This window comes from Indicator indicator, chromosome 5, assembly GCF_027791375.1.
Source record: "Indicator indicator isolate 239-I01 chromosome 5, UM_Iind_1.1, whole genome shotgun sequence".
NCBI classification, from domain to species: Eukaryota; Metazoa; Chordata; class Aves; order Piciformes; family Indicatoridae; genus Indicator; species Indicator indicator.
In genome coordinates, this window is record NC_072014.1 from 43,761,345 (window position 1) to 43,786,363 (window position 25,019).

The following is a 25,019-nucleotide window of genomic DNA, read 5'->3' on the forward strand; positions in this document are numbered from 1 at the left end:
CCTCTCTGGGCAGCCTGCTCCAGTGCTGTGCCATTTAAAGGAAAGAATTTTTTCTTCATGCTCAGATGGAACTTCCTGTCTTCCAGTTGGTGTCCTTTTGGTAGTGCCCAGTAACAGGAATCTCTCTCCCTCCTCTTCACATCCATCCTGTAGATATTTCCAAGCATTGATGAGATCCTCCATGTGGAATTCTAATTTCATCTGTGGCTGTTTCATTGCAATTCTGTTCAGCTGCACATTATTATTTAGTGCAGTGTTCTCCATAGGACTCCTACTGAGATTCTGTGGCTTTTACACACTATTTTTGTTCTATCGATATTTTCATCTTACAGTTTTACAAATGTTGGGAAAGGGAAGTTTGCAGAGCTAAATTTCACCCCTCAAGTACAAACAATTTTATGCAATGCAGGTTTTTCACACATCCTGTGAAACCTTGACACACTCTCCTGGAGGTGGTGGGGATGCAGCATCTTGCATGGATTCACAGAATGGTTTGGGTTGGAAGGGACCTTAAAGGTCATCTAGTTCCAACCCCATGCCATGGGCAGGGACACCTCCCATAGTCCAAATAGCAGGGTCCAGTAATAAGTCCCCTGTTGAATTGTAGCTAACTGGAATTCAGTTGTGATGATGTTTGCAGCATCCCCAAGGCTGGTTGCTGTCTCTGTTAGAGAAGCACCTCTCTGACTGCATTCATAAACAGGAATGACTTTGGATGAGGCTGTTTGAAGCCTCAGTCACTACTTTAATGTTATTGTAATGATCTAGATAAAGATTCTTGTGTCCTACCCTTGAGCACGTGCTCTGCTTGCGTTCTACCACCTTCCAGTTAGGTAAGAGTTAATTTGATTTGATTTTTTTGTGTGTTAAAATCTCTCATCCATGTTTTTATAGCTTTATAATTAGTTCTTTTTCTGCTGCAGGGGCTTTTGAAGCAAGCTTTGACATATGTGATCATCCTACATGAGATTACATTTTAAGCTGCACTGTGTTTACATCAAATACTACCTCAGAGGAGCATAACTGAACAGTCCCTCAAGTGGCAGTGGCTGTGAGGGAACAATGTTAGACTTGTCATGGGAAATAACTTAAATAGTCAATGTCTTCAGTGCAGAACTCAACTGCTTAGATCCTAAACAGCAAGTCTCTGTTCAGCTAGTAGTAAGCATCAACCTGCAGAGGAATGCACTCTGTGTCATTAGTAAAGCAGAGCTGTAGTGATGTGAATTGAAAACCTCAGGCTGTTGAATTCATTGGCACTGGTATGTGTACATTCTAGTCAATGATACCTGCTCAGGTAGGGGTTATACAGGCAAATAGGAAGCTTTCTAACTTCTTTTGGTTAGTCCGTAGAGGAAGACCACCACCTTAACCATTCCCCTGATAGCCTTCATCAGAAGTTTTGTTTCCTCTCAGCTGAATTCAGATGTCAACCAGGACGTTTTCAGTGTGGAACTGGACTTTGTGCTCTGCCAGCCTTTATCTGTGATGGAGAAAACGACTGTGGGGACAATTCTGATGAGCTGAACTGTGGTAGGTTGTGATACAGACTGGGGACTTCAGACACGTGGTGAAAGTGAGTTCAGTGCCAGGCCCTTGCATTCTGCCAAGAACCTACATCTTTATTCTTTCATTTTTAACTCCTTTACTCTTAAATCCTGCTAACTGTGCTGGTTTTCATTCTTTTAACTCACAGACACACACGTGTGCCTGTCAGGGCAGTTCAAGTGCACAAAGAACCAGAAGTGTATCCCAATCAACCTGAGGTGTAATGGGCAGGACGACTGCGGGGATGAAGAGGATGAGAGAGACTGCCGTGAGTTGTGCTGAGAGATCTTCCTTCTGCCACTGCTCTGCTCTGGGGAGACTTCCCCTGCAGTGCTGTCTGCAGCTCTGGAGCCCTCAATACAGGAAGGACAGGGACCCGATGGAGAGGGTCCAGAGGAGGACCACAAAAATGCTCAGGGGGTTGGAGCAGCTCTGTTATGAGGTCAGGCTGAGGGAGCTGGGGGTGTTCAGCCTGGAGAAGGCTCCAGGGAGACCTAAGAGCAGCCTGCCAGGACCTGAAGGGGGCTACAGGAAAGATGGAGAGAAACTATTTGCAAAGGCCTGCAGGGACAGGATGAGGGACAATGGCTTCAAACTAGAACAGGGCAGATTGAGATTGGATGTGAGGAACAAGTTCTGCACCTTGAGGGTGGTGGAACACTGGAACAGGTTGCCCAGAGAGGTGGTTGAGGCCCCATCCCTGGAGATATTCAAGGGGAGGCTCAAGGAGGCTCAGGGCAACCTGATCTAGTTGGGGATGTCCCTGCTGAGTGCAGGGAGGTCAGACTGGATGAGCTTTGGAGGTCCCTTCTGGCCTGGACCATTCTGTGATTGCTTTTGCTCTGGTGACTGTAGCTGCTTTTAACAGAAGTAAAATATACAAAATGCCCCTGTAAGATCATTTGAGGAAGATGCAAACCAGCTAATTTGTGGGACAGCTTGCTGTACAGTGTTCCCTGTACAAGAGAACAAACTGAAATGATATTTTTTGGCTTCATTTTTTAAACTTGCTGCAAAGGAGAGGGCTGTGTAAACAATTCCCAGCAGTTAATTGAGTTTCTGGCTTGGGCTGAAACATCTATTTTACTCTGAACCACCTCCAAAATGAGTCTTCCTCTTGAGGTGTTCATCTGCCATGCCCCGCAGCAACACATTTCAACAGGAAAAGAGATTTTTCTGTGTCTTTTATGGGAAAATATGTCAATCTATAGCTCCTTCTACATCCTTTGATGGAGTTTTCTACCTTTTCTTTTGCCTTTCCTCTGGGGACTTTCTGCTTACTTTACCTTCTTAACTTCATTTCCATTTACTCTGTTTTTAACACATCCTACTTTTCATTAATTCCTTTTTACTCCGTGTTTTCAGAGAGAAGTAGAGGAATATTTCCAGATTTAGCATGGAAATACGTTGAATAGTTCATGTCTTTGAGCATTTTGTAATTAAAATGGGGTGGGGCTGCCTTGAAACACTTCCCTGTCCTTCACTCAGTTCAGTATTCAGGTCTCCTGCTGCTCTAAGGTGCTGTTTTCTGCTTTAGCTTTCTCAAGGTTTGTATGTCCTACAAGGCTCAAGTTGGAAGGGACCTCAGAGCTCATCTCCTCCAACCTCCCCACCATGCCCAGGGACACCTCTCAACCAGACTCAGCTGCTCAAGGTCTCATCCAGCCTGGCCTGCAACACCCCCAGGCAGGAGGCAGCCACAGCCTCCCTGGGCAGCCTGTGCCAGAGTCTCACCACCCTCCTGCTCAAGAACTTCTTCCTCAGCTCCACTCTAACCCTGCTCTGCCTCAGCTTCAAACCATTCCCCCTTGGCCTGTCTCTAGACACCCTCAGCAAAAGTCCCTCTGCAGCCTTCCTGCAGGATCCCTTCAGGTCCTGGAAGGCAGGCATTGCATTTCTGCAAGGACCATGAAGAGCATGGCCTGCTCCAAGGGAGGGCTTGCTGAGGATGCAAAGGCTTTGTTGATGGTTAATGGCCATCTTCAGAAGAGCTCAGCTAAGCTTTGGGCTCTGGCAGACAGCATTGTGTGTTGATTTGCAGGCGACCTTTCTTTAGAAGCTGATTAAGTAGGATCAGCTCAGCTCCTGTGGGAGGGAGGAGGGAGTGATCTTGTCCTTACAAAGATCTGCATATGCTATATGGAAGATTCCCAACACCTAGGGATGCACCTGAAAAACTAAATCAGAGCAGCAGAGAGTCTGTAGCACTGTAGTAGTGCTCAGGGTCTGTGGGAGGGATAGGGTCAGGATCAGCAGTGATGGATTTGAAAACTTCCTAGGGATTAGTGGGGCTGGGACAGTCTGCTGCACCATAAACCAGGCTGCCACTCAGCACCCACCCCCCTGCACAGGCACAGTGGGGACTGGGGGAGCTTAGTCACCCACATTCGTTCTTTCTATTATGCCTCACCCAGCATTCTGTAGCTTCTCTGACATGAAAGCTACATTTGCCAGGTTATATTTTAATAAAACCCTGCTTGTGGCTTCTAAAAACTCCTCAGTTGCCTTTGGGGAGATTACAAAAGGAGAAGGTTTTAAGTAAGTCTGCCACAAAGCTCTTGTTGAATTGAGCTCCTGTCAGAAGACAGTAATAGATGAGTCTATTTCACTCTAGCTTTACTGGACTAAGGTTCATAAGATCCAAAAGTGTTTTTTTGGTTGGGGTTGGTTGGTTGGTTAGTTGGTTGGTTGAGGGTTAGTTGGTTGGTTGAGGGTTTTTTTGTTTGGGTTGGGGTTTTTGTGGGGTTTTGTTTTGTTTTGTTTTATATATCAAGTGACCTTGAAAAAGTCACATTTTCTCCTGAAGGCTCTCCATAGGTGGAGCTAATTAGATGGGGCATCTCCTAAAGCACTTGGAAACCTCCTGCTGAGGTGTCCTAACTGAGTGTCAGCATTACCTTTTGTAAGGACAGTTAACAGCATAACCAGGACTAAATGCTTTTCATTCCAGCACTGTGCACTTATAGATGGGAGCATAACACTGAAAGAAAGAAGGCACCAACTTGTGACAAGCCTCAGCTTTTGCATGGTGCCAAGGAACAAGCAAGGGTGGTGCCAAGAATCAAGTTGCTTTATCACAGGGATAGGAAAGTTTGTTCAAATTCCGCTGGAGTTCCCTAGGTGAAAGTGGGAAAACATTGCTGGGTAGTTGAGCACACTGATTTCCACCTACATTCACTCCAGGTTAGAGCAATTTGGAGGTTCTCATACATATGTTTATCTCTAAAGAAGTTAGTCACCCTTGGGAAGAGTCCCTCTGCAGCCTTCCTGGAGGATCCCTTCAGGTCCTGGCAGACAGCTCTGAGGTCCCCCTGCAGCCTTCTCCTCTCCAGGCTGAACACCCCCAGCTCCCTCAGCCTGGCCTCACAGCAGAGCTGCTCCAGCCCTTGGATCATCTTTCTTACAGCTGTTATCTAAGTGATGCAAGAGGAGCCAATTCCTGAATGTGGAATTCTTAATATATATTTTTTATCCAAAACAAGTATTTTGAATATTAGCTAAAATGTCTGATTTTAATTCAGAATTCTTTTCTTTCCAGCTGAAAACAGTTGCTCTCCAGACCACTTCCAGTGCAAAACAACAAAGCACTGCATTTCTAAGCTGTGGGTATGTGATGAGGACCCAGACTGTGCTGATGGATCAGATGAAGCTAACTGTGGTGAGTTTTCCAGTGGTTCTGAAGGTGTTCTGTGGGGTGACATAGGTGAAAAAAGCAGCCAAAGGAAATAATCCTCCCACTTGATGTCCCCTTCCAATGTCTGATAAGAAAGCTGTGTGTGGCTGACAGAGCTCCTGGTGGCTGCTGATCTCTCTATGAATAGTCCATAAATCTCAGGTTCTGCACCTGGGTTAGAGGCAGCAACTCTGAGTGTTTTACTTGGCATGCATGGTGTTATCCCCCCCTGACAACTTATCCTGCATGCTTTGGTGCTGCTGCAGTTAATGACTACTGGAAAATGTCATCACTTTGCAAATCATACTTGCTAAAATTGTCTGTGCAGAGGGGGTCCGAGCAGATTCCAGCTTGACATGACCAGCTGTTGCTTCTCTCTGTGAGCTGCAGGGAGGTCTGTGCTCTAGCACACCCATCCACAAACTTTCCACCCCTAAAGGATTTCTCCAGGAACCCCTGATGCTTGTGAAAACTCTGTCCTTGAACCTATTGGTTGGAGGAGGAGGATCCTCTGCAGAAAAGATCAGAGCACAAGTTGCTCCACTACCAAACCATGCTCTAATTTCTGTCAGATTTTGTACAGTGTCCAGAACCACAGTGGTCTGCCCCACCAAGGCAGTGGTGTGGACTGCCTTTAACTCCAAGAATGACTTCCATTGCTTTGTTGAAGATCATTGCTGGATCACAAATGTAATTCCACAGCTTGTAGCGTGGTTCTCATTGATAGAACAGAAGAATCAATTCTATTTCTGCAGAAGCAGCTAAAAATAATTTGTTAAGACAATACTCATAGAAATAGTTTCCACATTGGTCTATACCTGATGTTGTATTGTACATACGTACTGTGCTACTGTCACAGAATGGCTGAGGGTGGGCTTAGAGATCTGCTCCAACCTCCCTGCAGTGGAAGAAGTTCACTGTAGCTGTTTTCCGTTGTTACTTGCATTGTTGGAAAGTTCCAAGTCAGCTCTTTTGTTGTGAATCAGTGAAAATAATTTATAGCCATTTTTCAACTGGGAATGGATTAGAGGTAATTGGAGTGAGAGTAAGTGTGTCATATTGTTGGGAAATCACTGAACATGGAGCTCCATGCAGGGTGAGCACTCATCAAGTGCAGGAACAAACTTGTGGAAGTGTCAAGACAGATCTGTAAAGGAAAAGATAGAAAAGTGTTCTAAGATGGAAGAGAAGGAGAAAAACAGTTCAAGAGAACCTTCAGAGCCTCTCATTTTATTATGTCTCAGGCAGTGACTGAAAGCTGGTATCTAAGGAAGAGTAAGAGAGCCAAGCAGGAGTGAAACTTCCCTGAGATACTCTCCCAGCCTCTAAGAGTTTGAGAGTCAGATAGCAGGAGCTGAATGTGTTTCTGTATGCAGTAACCCTGGGGAGATTTTAGTCTCTCTTAAACATTGTAAGGTTTTTCACCTCAGGCTGCAGAAATTATTTCCACAGCTTAATTAGCCCCTGAAAAGCCAAGTACATCTTGATTTTAATCTGCTAGCTGCAGAGAAATCTTAGAGGTTTTTGTGTTGGAGGAGACAACAGTTTGTCAGTGTCCTCACATGGTTATGGACACAGGGAACAGCTAAGACTTGACAGGAGGAGGGTGGCTTTAAAAATCTGTCACAGTTTCCCATCATTTCAACATTTGAAATATGTCTGAATGACCTTAATATAGCAGCAGTTTTAACATTGTTTGGGCTTCTCCATTTTGTTTTGTTGTTTATTTGTTTGTTGTTTTTTTTTTTTTCCTAATTTAAAGGTGATTATTTGTATGGGAAAAAAAAAAAGGAGTTTGCTGGAATTCAATTCCGAAGCTGCAAGCTGAGCATAATAAAAATCTGCATATGTTGGTGCTGCTGCTATCTTGATATCATTTCTAGTTCTTGTCTAGAGTGCTTAGAGAGCGTTGATTCTTGTATAGAGTGCAAACCTTGTAGAAAGGGGTGTCTCTTTTTTGCTCCAGCACTGCACTGCCATGTGGATTTTGCTTAGTCAGCACTTCTCTGGCTACATTCTATGGACTGAATGAGTTTGGGCTGTTCAGCCTGGAGAAGAAGGCTCCAGGGAGACCTTAGAGCTGCATTTCAGTATCTGAAGGGGACCTACAGGAAGGCTGGGGAGGGGCTGTTTGGAAGGGCCTGTGGGGGTAGGACACTCCTGCATCTCCAAGAAGCTTTGCTTACAGTGCTGCTGTGCTAACAGGAGAGCTCACTGCATGTTTACTGCAGGAAGCAAAGCAATCTCTAGAACTACCACAGCTTTCTACAAGTAGGCTGCCAAGCCAGCACGTGAGAGGGTAAAAATGCAACTCGAAGTGCAAGTTTTCTGCCAGATATAATTAGTCTGAAATCATGAGAGCAAACATAACTTTGGAGAAAGATAGGTTTTGTGTGTTTTGAAATGAATTGTGTGTCCATGTGACCTGGCCTTTTGTGAAGCACCCCTACAGAGAAATGCAAGGAGACGTCACTGCAGTTCCTGAGCTGCAGTGCACTGATGCCTACCCTCAGGCTGATTTGTGACTACTGCTGGATTTCATCTTTTTCACTGAAGTGGCTGAGTGTGCAGTGCTTATTTTAATTTTATCATCCAGTTTGTGAGCATATCTCTTGGGGTGTGAATGAATAAATAGGCTCTTGGAGGATGTGACATGTGAAACAAATGATTTTTGAAAGTAACCTTCCAAGTATTTTGGCTCGTTCAGTGTACCCAGCAGTACTGGCATACCACTGTTCAGAGCTTTCTTTCCTGCTTTGTCTCTTTGCCCACAGTGATCTAAATGATATTTCTCCTTAATTGCAGACAAAAAGACTTGTGGGCCTCATGAATTCCAGTGCAAGAACAACAACTGTATTCCAGACCACTGGAGATGTGACAGCCAGAACGACTGTGGGGATAATTCTGATGAAGAGAATTGTAGTAAGTCATTCTCCCTAAGCACATCTTGTAAGGAGTGAAGTCACTTCAGCAACACATGAGAGGAGTCTTTTGTGTGTGATACATGGACCTGTATGTTTTTAAACAACACCATCTGATCCCTTGAAAATCACTTGGCCAGAACTGAAAATTCCCTGTGCTGAAACACTCCAATTTTATTCCTTCTGATAGAGAGCTGTAATCCTCTATCAACTAGGCAAAAATGCCTGGCCTAGGACTTCTCAGTCATCTGCTGAATTCCAACTAAATATTCCAACTAATTTTACCTCTGTCAGTGTGTTATATCTGATCTTTAGATGAGATCAGTGACCAAATGATGAGCATTGGTTCACCATGAACTTTGGTCAGTCACAGCCTGCCTATTCACCAGGTTTTGCACCTGAAAAGTCCATTTCTGTGATAGTCACACACAAGATGTTCTTCACAGCAGCTCTGGTAGCTAACTTCTACCTTTGAGGAACCTGAATGCCTAACACCACTTTCAGTGAGCTTATTTACATCTGGATGTCAGGAAGAAATGACAAATTCTTTATGGTTTTATCTGGTAATTGTTGTCTTTATAAAACAATTCAAGAGGGAAGATCCACAAATAGTTCTGAAGTGCCTTCTCTGCAGCAGAGACTTTCTGGTCCTTAGTTCTTTTGTGCTTAGAAATCCAAGAAGTTCATGCTAATCTTGAATGCACATTCCTGATTGCATGTCTTGAATGTGTGTTTAGCATATTGAAGGTATTGACCTCAAATACTTCATCAATGAGGCTCCTCTCTCCAGTCTGACACATGAGATCCATAGGTAGAGGATGGCTGAGGAGTAGCTCATTGTTCTTAAAAGGTTGGGTTGATTTGGCTGCCTTTTAATTGCTCTCTACATTTGAAAATGTTAGGAGTTTCTGCAAGCAATGTTGCTGTGGTTCCCATGTGCAAGGGTTTCATCTGCAGGGGAAAAATGTCCTGTGGCTCAGAGCCACTCACAGCTAATTGTTGTTACAGCTTGGGGTGGGGTCTGAGACACAAAAGTTTTGCTTAGGAAGTGATTATTAGTGATTATCAGTAGAATTTTCTCATTTTTCCTTATATTATAAACACCATTAAATTATTTTACGGTCATAGAAACCTAGAATGGCTCAGGTTGGAAGGGACCTCAGAGCTCATCTCCTCCAACCTCCCCACCATGCCCAGGGACACCTCTCAACCAGACTCAGCTGCTCAAGGTCTCATCCAACCTGGCCTGCAACACCCCCAGGCAGGAGGCAGCCACAGCCTCCCTGGGCAACCTGTGCCAGAGTCTCACCACCCTCCTGCTGAAGAACTTCTTCCTCAGCTCCAGTCTAACTTCCTTAAAACTTTATGCTGTCTGCAGTAGAATTTTCAAGCATCTGTGTCTGGTTGTCCCCTTTATTGAGTTCACTATTCATAATGACTTCAGACCTCCCTCTGTTTTATTTCTTCCCAGGGAGTAGAGCAACATACCCATTCATCACCAAACACCCCACTGACCTCCCAGCCTTTCCTGTCTCCCATCCATCTATAAGCTCCTTAGGTTCTTTTTTATCTAACATTTTCTTTCTCTTTCCCTAAAATTACCTGAAAAATCCATCCTTAGTCTTATTTTCTTTTTTTCTTTTCTGCTTATTTTTCCACAAAATTGTCAGCAGTGTTTTTTTTTATGCTACTCATAAAACGTCACTGGCTTCTCCTCCGGGTAAATGTAGCAGTTGGGTCATTCTGTAAGTCACTGGGTTATGGTCATGCTTCCTCCCATACTTGGTTTCTGGAATTTCCTTGAAGATTCAAGCCTTACCTCTGAGGTATTCCATTTTCCATCTCAGCCCTTTTGCCCTGAGTGCTTGGCACAGGAGAAGCTGACTCTTGGCACATATCAAAAGGTGTCTGGAAAAAGGTTTGCTGTTGCAATATGGCAAGTCAAAGAGCTGGCTGGTTCTCATTACACTGGAGATTGACAGCTGCAAAAGGAATTCCTGGTCTGTGGTAAAGGTGTCCCCAAACTGGCACCATACCATCAAAATAAATCAAATTTACAGTCAGCATCACATCATTTGCCAAAGACATTTGCTAGAACTGTGGAAGTATTTTCATTGCTGTCTTAGTGTCTGTAAAGGAAACTTAAGACATAAACCATAGTGACACAAAGTCTTACAGAACACAATCCTGGTAGCTTGCAAGGCACTGCCTTTGACTTGGCTCTACTCATCCAGATGGAGGAGTGTGGGCAGAGGGCAAGAGAGGGGATTCTGCCTCTGGGCTCTGCTCTGCTGACATCTCACCTCCGATCCTCACCTCCAGTTCTGGTGTCCCCAGCAGAAGGACACAGAGCTGCTGGAGTGAGGCCAGAGGAGGCCACAAAGATGATCCAAGGGCTGGAGCAGCTCTGCTGTGAGGCCAGGCTGAGGGAACTGGGGGTGCTCAAAGACCTTAGAGCTGCCTGCCAGTACCTGAAGGGATCCTGCAGGAAGGCTGCAGAGGGACTTTTGCTGAGGGTGTCTAGAGACAGGCCAAGGGGGAATGGTTTGAAGCTGAGGCAGAGCAGGGTTAGAGTGGAGCTGAGGAAGAAGTTCTTGAGCAGGAGGGTGGTAAGAGTCTGGCACAGGCTGCCCAGGGAGGCTGTGGCTGCCTCCTGCCTGGGGATGTTGTAGGCCAGGTTGGATGAGACCTTCAGCAGCTGAGTCTGGTTGAGAGGTGTCCTGTGGGCATGGTGGGGAGGTTGGAGGAGGTTAGCTCTGATTTCCCTTCCAACCTGAGCCATTCTAGGATTCACTGACTGATAGGAGGGGTCTATGTTATACAGATTGTATGGAGCTGCTGATAAACCTGGGGTTGTTTCTTTTCTTTATTCAGAGCCTCAAACATGCACTTTGAAAGACTTTCTTTGTGCAAATGGAGACTGTGTTTCAGCAAGATTCTGGTGTGATGGAGACTATGACTGTGCAGATGGCTCAGATGAGGTGAGCTTCCTGCAGGAAAAGGATTGCTTTAGCAAATTAGGAGGCAGCTATTCCTGAGAATGGATCCCCATGCAGGACTTTCTTGAAAAAAAGCAATGGGAATTCTGCACTTGAATCCCTGTATGCAAACATCCTTACCAAATTCAGTCAAAACCTACTGAAATAATGAACATCAAAATAAAAACAAGTCCTGTTTTACAACAATTTACATCTTTTTGTCCCAGTGGTGATCTGGACCTCTTCCCATCTTGGAAATGTTTTATATCCTCCTTGGGACTCTTTCTGCACAGAGCAGAAAGGTGCTTCCCACCTACTTAGAGAGTGCAAGCCACCCTTCATGAATCACAGCTCCAAACAGATTTTATTCCACAAGGCATTCCTCTATTCCATGGGATGCAGTAGTGCAGGCCACAGCTTCTGTGATCAGCTGTGTGGTTCCTGCACTGGTGTTAACCCCTTGATCTCTTCTCTGCCTTGTTTGATTGTACCAGAGGTACTGTGAAACAGGCTGCTCCAGAGACCAGTTCCAGTGCTCCAATGGGCAGTGCATCTCAGCAAAGTGGAAATGTGATGGGCATGAAGACTGCAAACTTGGGGATGATGAGAGGAATTGTGAACCAGGTACTGGTTTAAATCATGCTGAGAAATAAAATGAACCAAGGGGTAAATCAGAATGAAACAGGAATCAAGGTTCCTTGGGCATGAGAAATAGGGAGGAATGCAAGGAAATCTAAAGGGTTCTGTCTTCTGAATTTGGAGCATTCTGTCTTCCTGCTTGTGTTTTGGAAACCCTGCTTCTGTCCAGCTGTGCAATATAGGGAATAGTATTTAATCTATAGAATGAAAAAAAAAATATAAAATTGATTCTATATAATATATAGAATCTATATAATTTGGTAATGTATGCTCAGCAGCTCAAATGCTCTGAAAACTGCAGGAATTGGCATTTTAATGAAGTGTCTCTGGGTGATTTTTTTTTTTTTTCTTTTTGATGTTCATTCAAAGTTGAATTGTCCTCATGCAAAGATTTTTTCTAGCAGATTATTATTGTTGTTGGTTTTGGTTGGGTTTCTTTCCATTTCACTGATTGGAAACCACAGTTGTTTGTTTTACAGGGATTTTTTTCTTGCCAGCTGCAGCTAGACAGGTGGAACTGATGGCAGCCTAGGACAAACCTCCCTTGTATTTGAAATGAAACTCCTTCACATGTATTGATTTTTAGCTGTGATGCTGTGCACTTTCTAACATTAGCTGAACTGGGCTAATTTAGCTTAAGTGAGCTAATTTAGCTGCAGGACACAGCCGGTAGGGTTTGTCCTGTGCTTCCTTGCAGTTTACAAACATTGGGAATAGCTCTGGTGGCTACAAACGCAGGTTTGCTCCCCATGTTCACCAGGTGCAAACCATGGCACTGTGGACACCTTATCTAGAACTTGTCTCCTTGTTCATGCTCAGCTCTGTGTCTGTCCCCAGCATCTCCCACCTGCTCCTCTCGTGAGTACGTGTGTGCCAGCGGAGGCTGTGTCCCGGCGTCGCTGCGCTGCGATGGAGAGTATGACTGTGCTGATGGATCTGATGAGGTAGCTGACTGCTGCTCTTCACACTCCTGTCTGACACCTTTAGCTCTGAGAGCAGCCCTCTGGAGAAGGACCTGGGAGTCCTGGTGGATAGCATCTTATGCATGGGTCAGCAATGTGCCCTGGTGGCCGAGAAGGCCAATGGATCCTGGGTTGCATTCAGAGGAGCGTGGCCAGTAGATCCAGGGAGGTTCTCCTCTCCCTCTACTCTGCCCTGCTGAGACCTCACCTGGAATAATGCATCCAGTTGTGGGCTCCCCAGTTCAGGAGGGACAGGGATCTGCTGGAGAGAGCCCAAGGGAGGGCTACAAGGATGCTGAAGGGACTGGAGCACTGCCTGGTGAGGAGAGGCTGAGAGCCCTGGAGCTGTTTCGTCTGGAGAGGAGAAGACTGAGAGGGGATTTAATAAATGTTTATAAGTATCTGAGGGCTGGGGGTCCAGAGGGAGGGGACAGGCTCTGCTCAGCTGCACCCTGGGATAGGACAAGGGGAAATGGAGATAAACTACAGCACAGGAGGTTCTACCTCAACACGAGGAGTAACTTCTTCACTGTGAGGGTCACAGAGCCCTCCCCAGAAAGCTTGTGAAGTCTCCTTCTCTGGAGCCTTTCCAGTCCTGTCTGGATGTGTTCCTGTGTGACCTGTGCTGGATTCTATGGTCCTGCTCTGGCAAGGGCGTTGGACTGAAAGATCTCCAGAGGTCCCTTCCAACCCTGTGATCTTGTGAAAAAGGCCAATGGCTTTGGTGTTTTTATTCATTGAACACTATCAGATAACTTTGCCCCATGGTTTTGGTTGCACTGATTTTATGTTACATGATTTTAGTTACACTGCATTGTGTTTGTTTGCTCTGTGGCCATCTCTTAGAGGAGACACATTTGCTTCCCCTAAGTCAAAACCTGAGTCTGGCTCTGGGGAAGTTTGCTTCAAGTACTCCATACTGGCATCGTGGAGAAGTTTGTGGCACACTTGACTCCCTCTGTCCCCTAGATTGATCTAACATAATCCTAGCAGGCACCTCAGCCTCTCTAAGCCTTCATGCCATGCCTTGCTTCTTACCTGCTACACCGTTGGTATCACTGTTTTAAGGCTACCACCTCCATGAACAACTTCAGGAAGAACAAGAATAGTTGTTGTATCTCAGAGCCAGAAAGGTGCCAGCTCAGGATGAAGGACACCAGAGCTTTGGCTGCTACACAGTGCAGGTGAAGACAGCCCACTCTGGAGGGTTCTGGTGCTGATCACTGTGGCTATGAGCCAGTTGGCACTGACTGTTCTTGTGTCCAGTGTCACTTCTTGTCATGCAGCTGACTTCAGAAAGGCAAATTGTTTGCCTTGCCAATACAGAGCCAAGTGAAGAAGCAATAGCAGAACATAACAACCTGCTGGTACCTGAAGAGAGCTGCAAGGAAGATGCAGAGGGACTGTTTGCAAAGGCCTGCAGGGGCAGGACAAGGGGCAATGGCTTCAAAGTAGAGCAGAGCAGATTTAGATTGGATGCTAGGAACAGGTTCTGCACCATGAGGGTGGTGGAACACTGGAACAGGTTGCCCAGGGAGGTGGATGAGGCCCCATCCCTGGAGATACTCAAGGTGAGGCTCAGCAAGGCTCTGGGCAACCTGATCTAGTTGGGGATGTCCCTGCTGACTGCACAGGACTGGATGACCTGTGGAGGTCCCTTCCAACCCAGGCCATTCTGTGATTCTCTGAGACCCTTTAGGTGTGGTTACAATTTCCCTTGCACTTCAGTAGCTCCTTAAATTGCCCTTTGTGACGTCAGGGACAACTTCAGTGTATTAAATACGCAGGGCCACGCAAAACAGTGTTGGGAAACATTGTGTTAGGCTTGTCTGAACACGTTGTTGTTGTTGTTGCCATTCCTGAATCCTTGTTGCCTCTCTATGTTGCCACAGCTGGATTGTGTAACAGAGTGCAGGGAGGATCAGTTTGGGTGCAAGAACAAGGCCCACTGCATCCCCATCAGGTGGCTCTGCGACGGCATCCATGACTGCGTGGATGGCAGCGATGAAGAAAACTGTGACCAAGGCAAGAGACACTTTTCTCCTAGAGGCTTGCTTTGTTAGGTTTGTGTTAACACACCTCAGAGGTTAGTGGTGCCCTGGCTGTGCTGAGTGATGGAAGCTCTGTGATCTCCCTTGACAGAGGCAGCTCAGCAGCTTCCCCAGCGATCTGCAGGGCGAAGCAAAGCTTGCATGGTGTATGCCTCAGAGCTCCTTGTTCCTTCAGGCTGGTTCCTTCCCCAGAGACCAAAGGGCTGTGTTCCCACTGGCAGCACATCTGCCTCATCAGGGAAGCTGGCTACAAGTCCAGCTAATTTACAGCTTTATAGTAGCAGTAAGTTACAAAGCCAAGCAATGTAGTGAAACATTGCTAAGGAAGTCCTCTGCAGAGCCCACTTTGCTGTTTGTTTGTGTGGAGGAGAAATGGTGCAGCCACCAGGACCCAGAGAACCACATGTGGCTCTCCTTGGAGAGCAGAGCTCTGCACATCAGGTAGCTCACATAAGGCTAAACACTGTTTTCAGACTTTCAAATGCATAGTTGAGAAATACCTCTGCTGATTGACCTCTCAGAGTTGCTGCTGGAAGGGGTGTGTGGCTGGTTTTCTTGGTGGTGCTTTTTTTGGAGTTTGGTTTTGGTTTGTTGCGTTTTGGGGGTGATTTTGTGGTTGGGTTTTTTAGGGGGTTGTATTTTGGTTGGGTTTTTTGTTTGTTTTGGTTGGAGTTTTTTGGGTGTTTGGGGTTTTTTGTTTAGGGTTCATTTGGTTTGGGTTTTTTTGGTTGTTTTGATTTGGGTTCCTTTTTTTGGGTTTTTTGCTTTTGATTTGGGTTCTTTTGTTTTCTTTTGTTTTCATTTTGATTGGGTTTTTTGTTTGGTTTTTTTTTTGTTTTGGTTGCTTTTTTGTTTGCTTTGGGCGTTTTTTGTTTTGATTTGGTTGGGGTTTTTTTGTGTGTGTTTTGTTTTGGATTGTGTTGTTGGTTTGTTTGTTTATTTATTTGGTTAGTTGGGTTGGGGTTTTGTTGTTTTTCTGGGTGTTTGGGTGTTTTATTTTTTCCTGAACCTTGCTTCAGCTGCCAGGCACTAGCAGTTTGACTGCACAAAACTCTTAACAAGTGGTAGCTGTTCAGCAATGGTGACAAACACAGAGCTTCTCACTCAGATTACTGAATGTCTTATCAAAAGCAAACTTTTACTCAGCATCTTGGCAGCCTCTTGCTTTATTCCTAGGTTTTTCTTTTCTTTGAAGTGAGCATTTCTTTTTGTTAGTCATCTACAATCGTGATATCTGTGTCACTTCAAAAGCATAATGCAGTACAATAGTAAGTGCTAATCATCAGGCATGAAGCAAACAATTGCAGAGTAAAATATCCTCCCCTTAATTTGTCATAAGTCTGTTAACACTTACCACTACTTGGAGGAAAAAAGAACTTGTGTGGGGTGATTTAAAATTAAAAGAGAGACCAGAACATAAAGAAAATGTGAAGAATGTTGTAGAGGTCTTTGAATGGGAGGGATGCTGTAGAGGGGTCTGGATGGGAGGGATGCTGTAGAGGGGTCTGGATGGGAGGGATGCTGTAGAGGGGTTTGGATGCAAAAAGGACAAAAATGCTGTTTGGAAGTGTTTGTTGAAGAATGAATTGTTTGAAGAAGTCAGATAACCAAGTTCCAAACCCCTTCTAGTCTGTTCTAAAACTGCTTTTGTAGCATCAGCCTATCTCTGTAAAAGCCAATGAAGTGTAAGCAGTCAGATGTGGATTTTATCTGAGGCCCACATTATTCTTTGGGTATCATAAGGGAGCTGCTGTGAACTGCAAATTGCTTCTAATGCAATGAGCAGCACTTTGCCTAGTTGGTTATGTCTATAATACTTTGTATTTATGTCACAATTATGATTTTTTGTATGGGAATTGGTTCTGTAAAAGAATTCTGACAGGCAGAGCAATGCCATGAAACCAGTGCCAGTTTATCTGCCTGATCACTCATTTCTTCATCGCTGGAAATGCAGCTAACACAAATGGAGTTTCTTTCTGCAGCGTTCTAAACCAATCTCCATCATATTTATCTGCAGCCCACTGTGCAGAGCTCTTTTCAATCTCATTATCCAACTAGAATGATGGTTATGTTATGATTACACACACAATTATTTATACTCATGCCTTTCAGCCTGAAGAATGCTTTAGCTGTATAGATTTTCCCTGGGATAGTGATTAGAAAGGCTATTTCTGTTGATGCTCAGAAGTGAGGTTTGCAATGGCAGTGAATTATATTAGCTACCACAGGGTGAGAGTTCCCAACTCTCTCACTCTCTGTGGGGATTTAATGCAAATTAATTTTCTGGAAAAATTAAAAAAATAAAGAATTAAACCCATTCTGAACCCTTTATTAGCAGCATAAAGCCTTCTGATGACTTCAATGGAGTGTGAACAGGGCACTGAATGAATAAGCAAAAAGCCACTGGAGCCTGATCTAACTGTCAGGGTGGGAGCAAGACACTGGGGTAAGCCACAGTGCCAGTTTGGGTGGTGGTGTATACAATTTCAGGTTCCCCTCTGCAGGTACAGTTTTACTTCTTTTATAGTCTACTCCTCCCAGGAAAGTGAGAATTCAGCTACCAGAAGAACATGTTATAGAGAAAATTCATTGCCAGAAATTTCCTTAACAGCATTCATCAGGGTGTCTAGAGACAGGCCAAAGGGGAATGGCTTGGAGCTGAGGCAGAGCAGGGTTAGAGTGGAGCCAAGGAAGAAGTTCTTGAGTAGGAGGGTGGTGAGACTCTGGCACAGGCTGCCAAGGGAGGCTGTGGCTGTCTCCTGCCTGGGGGTGTTGCAGGCCAGGCTGGATGAGACCTTGAGCAGCTGAGTCTGGTTGAGAGGTGTCCCTGGCCATGGTGGGGAGGTTGGAGGAGATGAGCTCTGAGGTCTCTTCCAACCTGAGCCATTCTGGGCTTCTGTGATCATTGATTATCATAAACCATAGCCATAATTTTGAAACAAAATTCTTTCTGCTGCACACATTAAAACTGAGTCAGTTTGAACCAATTTTTACAACTTGAGCAGTCCAGTTTAAACCATTTTCTCTGCCCCTCTGTTCCATTTTGTTAGATGAGTCAATCAGTACTGAAGTTGCAGGAAAGATTTTATTCTGGCTGCATTCTGTGTTTGTGAAATATCCTCATGAGAAATTTCAGAAGTTCCAGAAAAGAGAAGACTGTCAGAGGCTTAATCTGCTCTGTGCCTGTGCTAGGTCTTCCTCAGTTACAGAGTTTATAGTTGCTGGGGATGAGACAAGCCTGGCCAAGCCTTTTATTGCTCAGGAGAAGGTGCTACCTTATGGCTAAGAGCCTTTGTCTCCTCTGAATACAATGTGTGGCTCAGAGAGAGTAGGAGCAGGTAGAGGATAAGACATTCATGGGAGACAATAACCCTGGCCTGAAGTGGCCTTTCACAAGGTTGTCTGTGTTTCTCTCTTCTGGTTTGCACTGTTCCCTGGTGGCACAAATTACTGATGGGCCCAGGCAGTTCTCTTCTGGAAGGCAGCATCCCCCAAGGAAGTTTCAGACAGCAAAACAGTCGAAGCACCTCCTGGCCAGATGCAAGCAGAACGTGCTGAGTTATTAGGGTCTTTGGCAGCTCCCCTATTAAGTCAGGCCAAAGGGTGATTCCTGGCTAAGTCATGGAAAGAAAGTGGCAGAAGTGTATGGCCAAGGAAGAGATCAATTTTTCTGTTTGCTCTCCACCCTTTAATTTGGGCTTTGTTCACTGAGTTCTGCCATGAGTGCTGTTCTCTGCAGATAGCTTGTGGTGAGTGCTTGCACTCATGTTATCAGACACTGATGTTCTTTTGTCTTTCTGTTTCCCTCTGGGCTTTCTCTGTCTTCCTTTTGTCCTCCCAGGAGGAAATATCTGTAGAGCTGATGAATTTCTGTGCAACAACTCTCTCTGCAAGCTGCACTTTTGGGTTTGTGATGGTGAGGATGACTGCGGAGATAACTCTGACGAAGTTGCTGAGATGTGTGGTAGGACCTTACATTTTTCATTGCTCTCCTTGTAGTAAAGCAAGAGATGACTTGTAATATAAATAGGGAAGGACATGTGCCTCCAAGTTGTCCTTACCTTTTGCAAGCTCAGTTCAAAATGTGGGATGTGGTTTTCTGGTATTGCTGTTTGAGTAATTTCAGAGAAGATATTTGTGAGAAATTAATCTTTTTTGTAGAAAATGCACAGATGGGAAAAAGTCACTTCTCCAGTGAAGTATTGATCACCAGTAAACATCACACCTTATGTGGTTTATTTCTGTCATATTTATTTCTGTCTGGAGAAGAGGAGGCTGAGGGGAGGCCTTGTTGCTCACTGCAACTCCCTTGAAGGAGGTTGGGGTAAGGTGGGGGTTGGTCTTAGTATCAGGTGATGGGACAAGAGGAGATGGCCTGATTGGATATCAGGTAGTGATAGGACTAGGGGGAATGGAATAAAGCTGGAAGTGGGGAGATTCAGGCTGGACGTGAGGAAGAAGTTCTTCACCATGAGAGTGGTGAGATCCTGGAATGGGTTGCCCAGGGAGGTGGTTGAGACCCCATCCCTGGAGGTGTTTAAGGCCAGGCTGGATGAGGCTCTGGCCAGCCTGATGTAGTGTGAGGTGTCCCTGCCCATGGCAGGGGGGTTGGAACTGGATGAATCTTGTGGTCCCTTCCAACCCTGACTAATTCTATGATATTAGGAAAAACTTCTTTCCTGCAATAGTGGTCAGGGGTTGGAACAGGCTGCCCAGGGAGGTGGTAGAGTCACCACCCCTGGAGGTGTTCCAGAAGCATGTGGCCAGGGCACATGGGGGGTTTAATGGCCATGATGGTATTGGATTGATGGTTGGACTTGATGATCTTGGAGGCCTTTTCTGACCCAACCAGTTCTATGATTTTTCTGAACTCAAACTGAAGTGCAATTGCCCTTGTCCCACACAAGGGTCTCCTTCCCTAACTGCAGAGCTTGTACAGCAGGCACTGTTGAAGGCCTGCTCTGTTCTGTACCAGCCGTTCAACTCAGATGCCCTTCATGTGCCAAGTGCAAACGTGTGCCCCTGCCTGCCTCTTGCTTTGAGAAGGAGGTGCTCAAGAAGGTCCAGGCTGGGTAACAGCTGATTCTCTTTTCCATCATGCAGTCAAGTTCCCATGCCCTCCAACGAGGCCACACAGATGCAGGAACAACAGAGTGTGTCTGCGCCCTGAGCAGATGTGCAATCAGGTCGATGACTGTGGGGATAACTCGGATGAGGATCACTGCGGTAGGTGCCATTACCTTTCAGGGCATTCAGATCAGACAAAACAACTCCAAGGCAAACTTGGTTACAGAGATCTGCTTGTCCTTCAGTAAAGCTTAGCTGGAGGTTAGTAGATCAGAATGGGACACTGAAAGAAATTCAGCTTGAAATAGTTTTCCAGTCACTTAATGCTTCATGGCTGTTCCCATCTGTGTGTGCCTAAAATTATCTGAGACTCTTAAATGCTGATTTCTGCTCCTCTTATTAATTTGTAATTATCTAGATAAGATCACATATAGAGCAAGACCATGTAAAAAAGATGAATTTGCTTGCACTGATAAGAAATGCATCCCCATGGAGCTACAGTGCGACTGGTTTGACGACTGTGGAGATGGTTCAGATGAGCAAGACTGCAAAATAAGTGAGTGGCTGACAAGTTACCTTTTGGTGGTTGTAGCAGGAGAGAAATAATTAACCGAGGCTTTCAGCTATGCAAAACTTACTCAGCAGCACAGAAGTCAAAACATTTGGGGTTTTTTGGTTGAAAAAATGATTTAATTTTATTTGATATGCCACAAGAGGAAGGCAAATTTTACAGCAGTTCAAACTGCAGGAGATTTTAGAGTGGTTCTGGATGCAGTTTACTATTGATTGTGTTTTTTTTTTCATATCTGCAACAAGATAAATTTCAGTGCTGAAGTCTTGATGAGCAATGAAGTGTCAATGAACTGCTGTCAATATGTATGCATATCTAGGGCAGATAATGTCATAGAATTGCTTAAAATCCACTTCTTTAACAGAAAGAGATATTTCTTCTTGGTTGTTTTTACTTTACGTCTCTATTTTAACAGTTGAGACAAAGCTGTCAGTAGTGGGTTTTTTGAGACTTTTGGCTTGTGTTTAGGTGTCACAGAATATACCTGTGAGGATAACATTAATCCCTGTGGAGATGATGCCTTCTGTAACCAAACCAATACTTCACTGCTGTGTCGCTGCAAAACTGGCTTTCAGAGAAACAGGAGGAACAGGCAATGCGAAGGTACAGATCTTTTCCTTCATCCCTTGCACTAAAAGTCAACTGCATGGTCAGCTTCCTGTGCTGGAGAAGTAGAAACCCATCACAGAGTTCTTTCTGCAGAGTGGAAACTGTTTCATAGCTATGGGATTAGGATATCAAGAGAAGAAACTGAAGGGATGTATAGGATGTAAGTTTATGTGTTTTACCTGGAGAGGTTATCAAAGATTAACAGTGGTGGTGAATTTGGAAAGGTTCATGTCAGACCACTAAATAATTTTATGATTTAAGGAGTAAAGGTGAGATTTAAGGTCCAGTAGATTATTTACCTGAGTGTTTGGAATGGGTATTTAAAGTGTGGATCCTGCAGGGAGGCTGCAGGGGGACTTTTGCTGAGGGTGTCTAGGGACAGGCCAAGGGGCAATGGTTTGAAGCTGAGGCAGAGCAGACTTAGTCTGGAGCTGAGGAAGAAGTTCTTGAGCAGGAGGGTGGTGAGAGTCTGGCACAGGCTGCCCAGGGAGGCTGTGGCTGCCTCCTGCCTGGGGGTGTTGCAGGCCAGGCTGGATGAGACCTTGAGCAGCTGAGTGTAGTTGAGAGGTGTCCCTGGGCATGGTGGGGAGGTTGGAGGAGATGAACTCTGAGGTTGCCTTCCAACCTAAGCCATTCTGTGATTCTCCATTTAAATTTAAATTGGTATACAAGAGTAATTTGAGACACATAAAATAATGAAGCTGCATAAAATTAAACTGAAATGAAAATAAACAGATTGAAAATAAAATTCCGTATGAAATGCAGTCTGAATATATCTAATGCTGTGCTGTCACAGAAGATGACACAGTTGTTATCATGGAAGAGCTGATCAGAAAGCACAAATCTATCTCCCCACAGAGTGGACTGGAAAATAATTTTCTTGCTGGTGTGCAGTAACTTAACAGGAAGGGATAGAGATTGCTTCAGTGGGACTAGCAGAGGGAGTCCATTCCATTCCTGCATACCCAAACTGCAGGGTTTGGCTCTTCACAAAAAGCTAAACTCAGGAGCTTTGCATGGAGTACTGACTCTGGCAGACACAGGTTGAAGATGATTGTAACAGGCATCTTGATTCTTAAAGTTGATTTTGGTCTCTGATGATGATTTTGGTCTCTAATAGGCTGATATGGCAGGGATGGAGAAATAAAATTCTTTCTGGGCTACATTGATTGCAGCAGAAATAACCTCAGTGATAACTGCAGGAGGCTGCTGCTTGCTGCTGCAAGACTTGCCAGTGATTACAAGCTCCTTTTCATCTGTTTGGTTCTGTGATTCTTCAAACAGTGTTTTAAACTCCAGGTGGATAAACTGCAATTCTTTTCCTTCTAGATATCAATGAGTGCATGGTGTTTGGTGTCTGCTCCCAACACTGCAGTAACATTAAGGGCTCCTACAAGTGTGCCTGTGAGAAAAATTATAAGGAGTGGAATAACAGTTGCATAGCAAAAGGTAAGGCTGGAAATATCAAACCAGAGAGACAGCACTAAATAATCTGGTTTGTGCATGGCTGGGAACACGGAGGTGTTGCATCTGGAATTTATTTTGAGATCAGTAATTCATGAATTCTGCCCAGGAATCATTCTCAAGAACACTCAGCTTTAGCTTTCCTCTCAGCATAGAGTAAATTCTGATTGCTTATCCTCTTCCTCAGAGATTGAGGAGTTGCCTTTATTGCTTAGAGTGTGTTTTTGCCGTCTCCAACAATCAAAATAAGGATTAAGATAAAGATTATATCAGCTAAGCATCTATAAGCTACTTGAGTGAAACCCACTAATTCTGCAGCAGTTGACATTTACCTTATTTTTGTTTCGTTACAATAATCCCTAGGCTCTGAAGATCAAGTTCTCTATGTTGCTAATGACACTGACATCCTGGGTTTTGCATATCCATTCAACTACAGTGATGTGCTTCAGCAGATCTCACATCTTGAGCACAACTCAAGGATAACTGGGATGGATGCATATTTTCAAGGAGACATGATTGTCTGGAGCACTCAATTCAATCCGGGAGGGATTTTCTACCGAAAACTCCACGACAGAGAGAGGAGGCAGAGCAGCAGTGGCTTGATAGTAAGTGACCAACATCAGGGATTTCATCACCCAGATTCCTTTAGATGTGTTTTCTTCTTCTGATTGTCTATAACAGCAGATGTCTGTCTGAGAAAGATATTGGTCAAGTGCTCTAGAGGTGTTGTGGATGGAACTCCCTGTGGGTGTTCAAGGCCTTGAGCAGCTGAGTCCCTGCTCATGGTGGGGAGGTTGGAGTAGATGATCTCTGAGGTCCCTTCCAACCTGAGCCATTCCATGATTAAACTGTTCAGAATATTTTCCAGGCATTGTTTCATGAAGCCTCCAATATTGTTTACTTGTGTCTAGCTGATCAGTGGGTTAATTGCTTTCAGAGTATCTCTGTAACATCATCACTTGAATTTGGATTTGAAAAGCTTGAGAATTCCTCAATTTTTAATCCAAGTTTTTTTAAATGGCTAAGTTTTCAAAGGTTACATTAGAACTTTTCTATCTAGACTTTGATGTGCAAATCAGGACAGTAAACCTGAACAAAGTCACCTGCATTTTCAGGTAATTACATTAATGCAAGAATCCATCTCGACTGAAATTGCTCCATGGAATTAGCATATCAAGAGCCTTCCTCAGAGAATAGCTTTAAGTATCTCTGGTTGTTGTTTTTTTCTATGAAAAGGGGTTTAGGCTTGGTGCAGATTGAAGCATTAAAAAAGGAAATAGTAAATATCAACTCTTCAGAGTTTATTGACAGGTGCAGGAAAAGATTGCATTCCATTGGGATAAGCTGTTCTGAGTGAACTGGTGCTCACTGGTGCAGCAGGTGTTCACTGGCATGGCCCTTGGAGACTGAGACCTGAGTTATCTGAGGTGGATATTCAGCACAGATTGACTTGCCACTTCCAACTCAGGTGCTGGGAGAAGACAAAGCTGAACATTAAAATAATTGCACCTTGTAACAGGAAGAGAAGACACAGGTTTTGAAATGTACCCAGAAAGGATATGAGCAGCTTGCTCCAGTCCCATTGGTGCAAGAGCTTAATGAGGAGCCTTGACCACCCTGCTGATACATCCACAGAGATGCTCCCAGTGCTTGCCCCAGACCCAGTGAACTTCAGTGCACCTGGGAATGGAAGCAATTTCCAGGCTGTTTTGTCTAAGCAGCATTAATTTCTGGTTCTGTCTGGAAGCTATAGCTCTGTGTGGAGACAGTTTCTGTGCTTAGGAGACCTTCTCCTTCTGGAATCAGCTCTTTGGGGGTTTTAGGTGTGAGAGAAGTGATACTTTGGTGAACCATTGCACCTATTGCACTGCTCAGCTGTCTAGGAACACTCTCTGGTTTGCACAGCAGAAGTCTACAAGTTGTCTAATATTGTTTTCCCTTTATTTTTACTGTCCTAACAGGGCCTGATTAGCTAATGTCCTGTTTTTAATGAGGAGATTTTAAGCAACCAAAAATCTGTGCTTTATTCCATTCCACAGCAATGCCACACTAAAACCATCTGTAAACAGAGCAGATATTGCTTCACTTGTGCTTTTGATAGAAATTAGATGTTCTTCAGTCTGCCTGTGTTACAATGCAGTGCAAGGTGATGGTTCCTGCTGCAGCTGTAACCTATTTTCTCAGCCAAATTCAATGTTAGGGGTTGAATATTTATCTGTAATCCACTGTTACATCAAATGGCTTCTAAGTCCAAACTGGGGCTGCTGGTTTTCTATGTTTTGTTTGTTTGTTTCTATTATTATTATTATTATTATTATTATTATTATTATTATTATTATTATTATTATTATTATTATCTACCTTTAAAGAAGGTTTCACACCAGGCAGCAGTTCTGATCTACAGCTGTCAAGCTGACCTGGTCTGTGGTCGTGCAGAGTGTCTCCAAACCACGATTTATCTAATAAGCATCAGAGGGGGCTGAAATGACTGCAGGAAATGGGGGCTGTGATTCTGTTCCTGTTATTTTCATCCTGA

At 44.5% G+C, this 25,019-nt stretch overlaps 1 protein-coding gene across 1 annotated transcript in view; it reads left to right on the plus strand.

The window, feature by feature from the left end:
• Positions 1-25,019, plus strand: part of LRP1B (LDL receptor related protein 1B) — a 660,028-nt gene that overhangs the window by 578,610 nt on the left and 56,399 nt on the right. The window contains exons 64-77 of the mRNA XM_054381274.1: positions 1,417-1,533; positions 1,697-1,816; positions 5,087-5,206; positions 8,027-8,143; positions 11,017-11,123; positions 11,615-11,744; positions 12,597-12,703; positions 14,614-14,746; positions 18,614-18,736; positions 19,876-19,998; positions 20,258-20,395; positions 20,879-21,013; positions 22,349-22,468; positions 22,847-23,088. Of these exons, the coding sequence (XP_054237249.1) occupies positions 1,417-1,533; positions 1,697-1,816; positions 5,087-5,206; positions 8,027-8,143; positions 11,017-11,123; positions 11,615-11,744; positions 12,597-12,703; positions 14,614-14,746; positions 18,614-18,736; positions 19,876-19,998; positions 20,258-20,395; positions 20,879-21,013; positions 22,349-22,468; positions 22,847-23,088 (1,832 nt within the window). The remainder of the gene's footprint in view (positions 1-1,416; positions 1,534-1,696; positions 1,817-5,086; positions 5,207-8,026; positions 8,144-11,016; positions 11,124-11,614; positions 11,745-12,596; positions 12,704-14,613; positions 14,747-18,613; positions 18,737-19,875; positions 19,999-20,257; positions 20,396-20,878; positions 21,014-22,348; positions 22,469-22,846; positions 23,089-25,019) is intronic.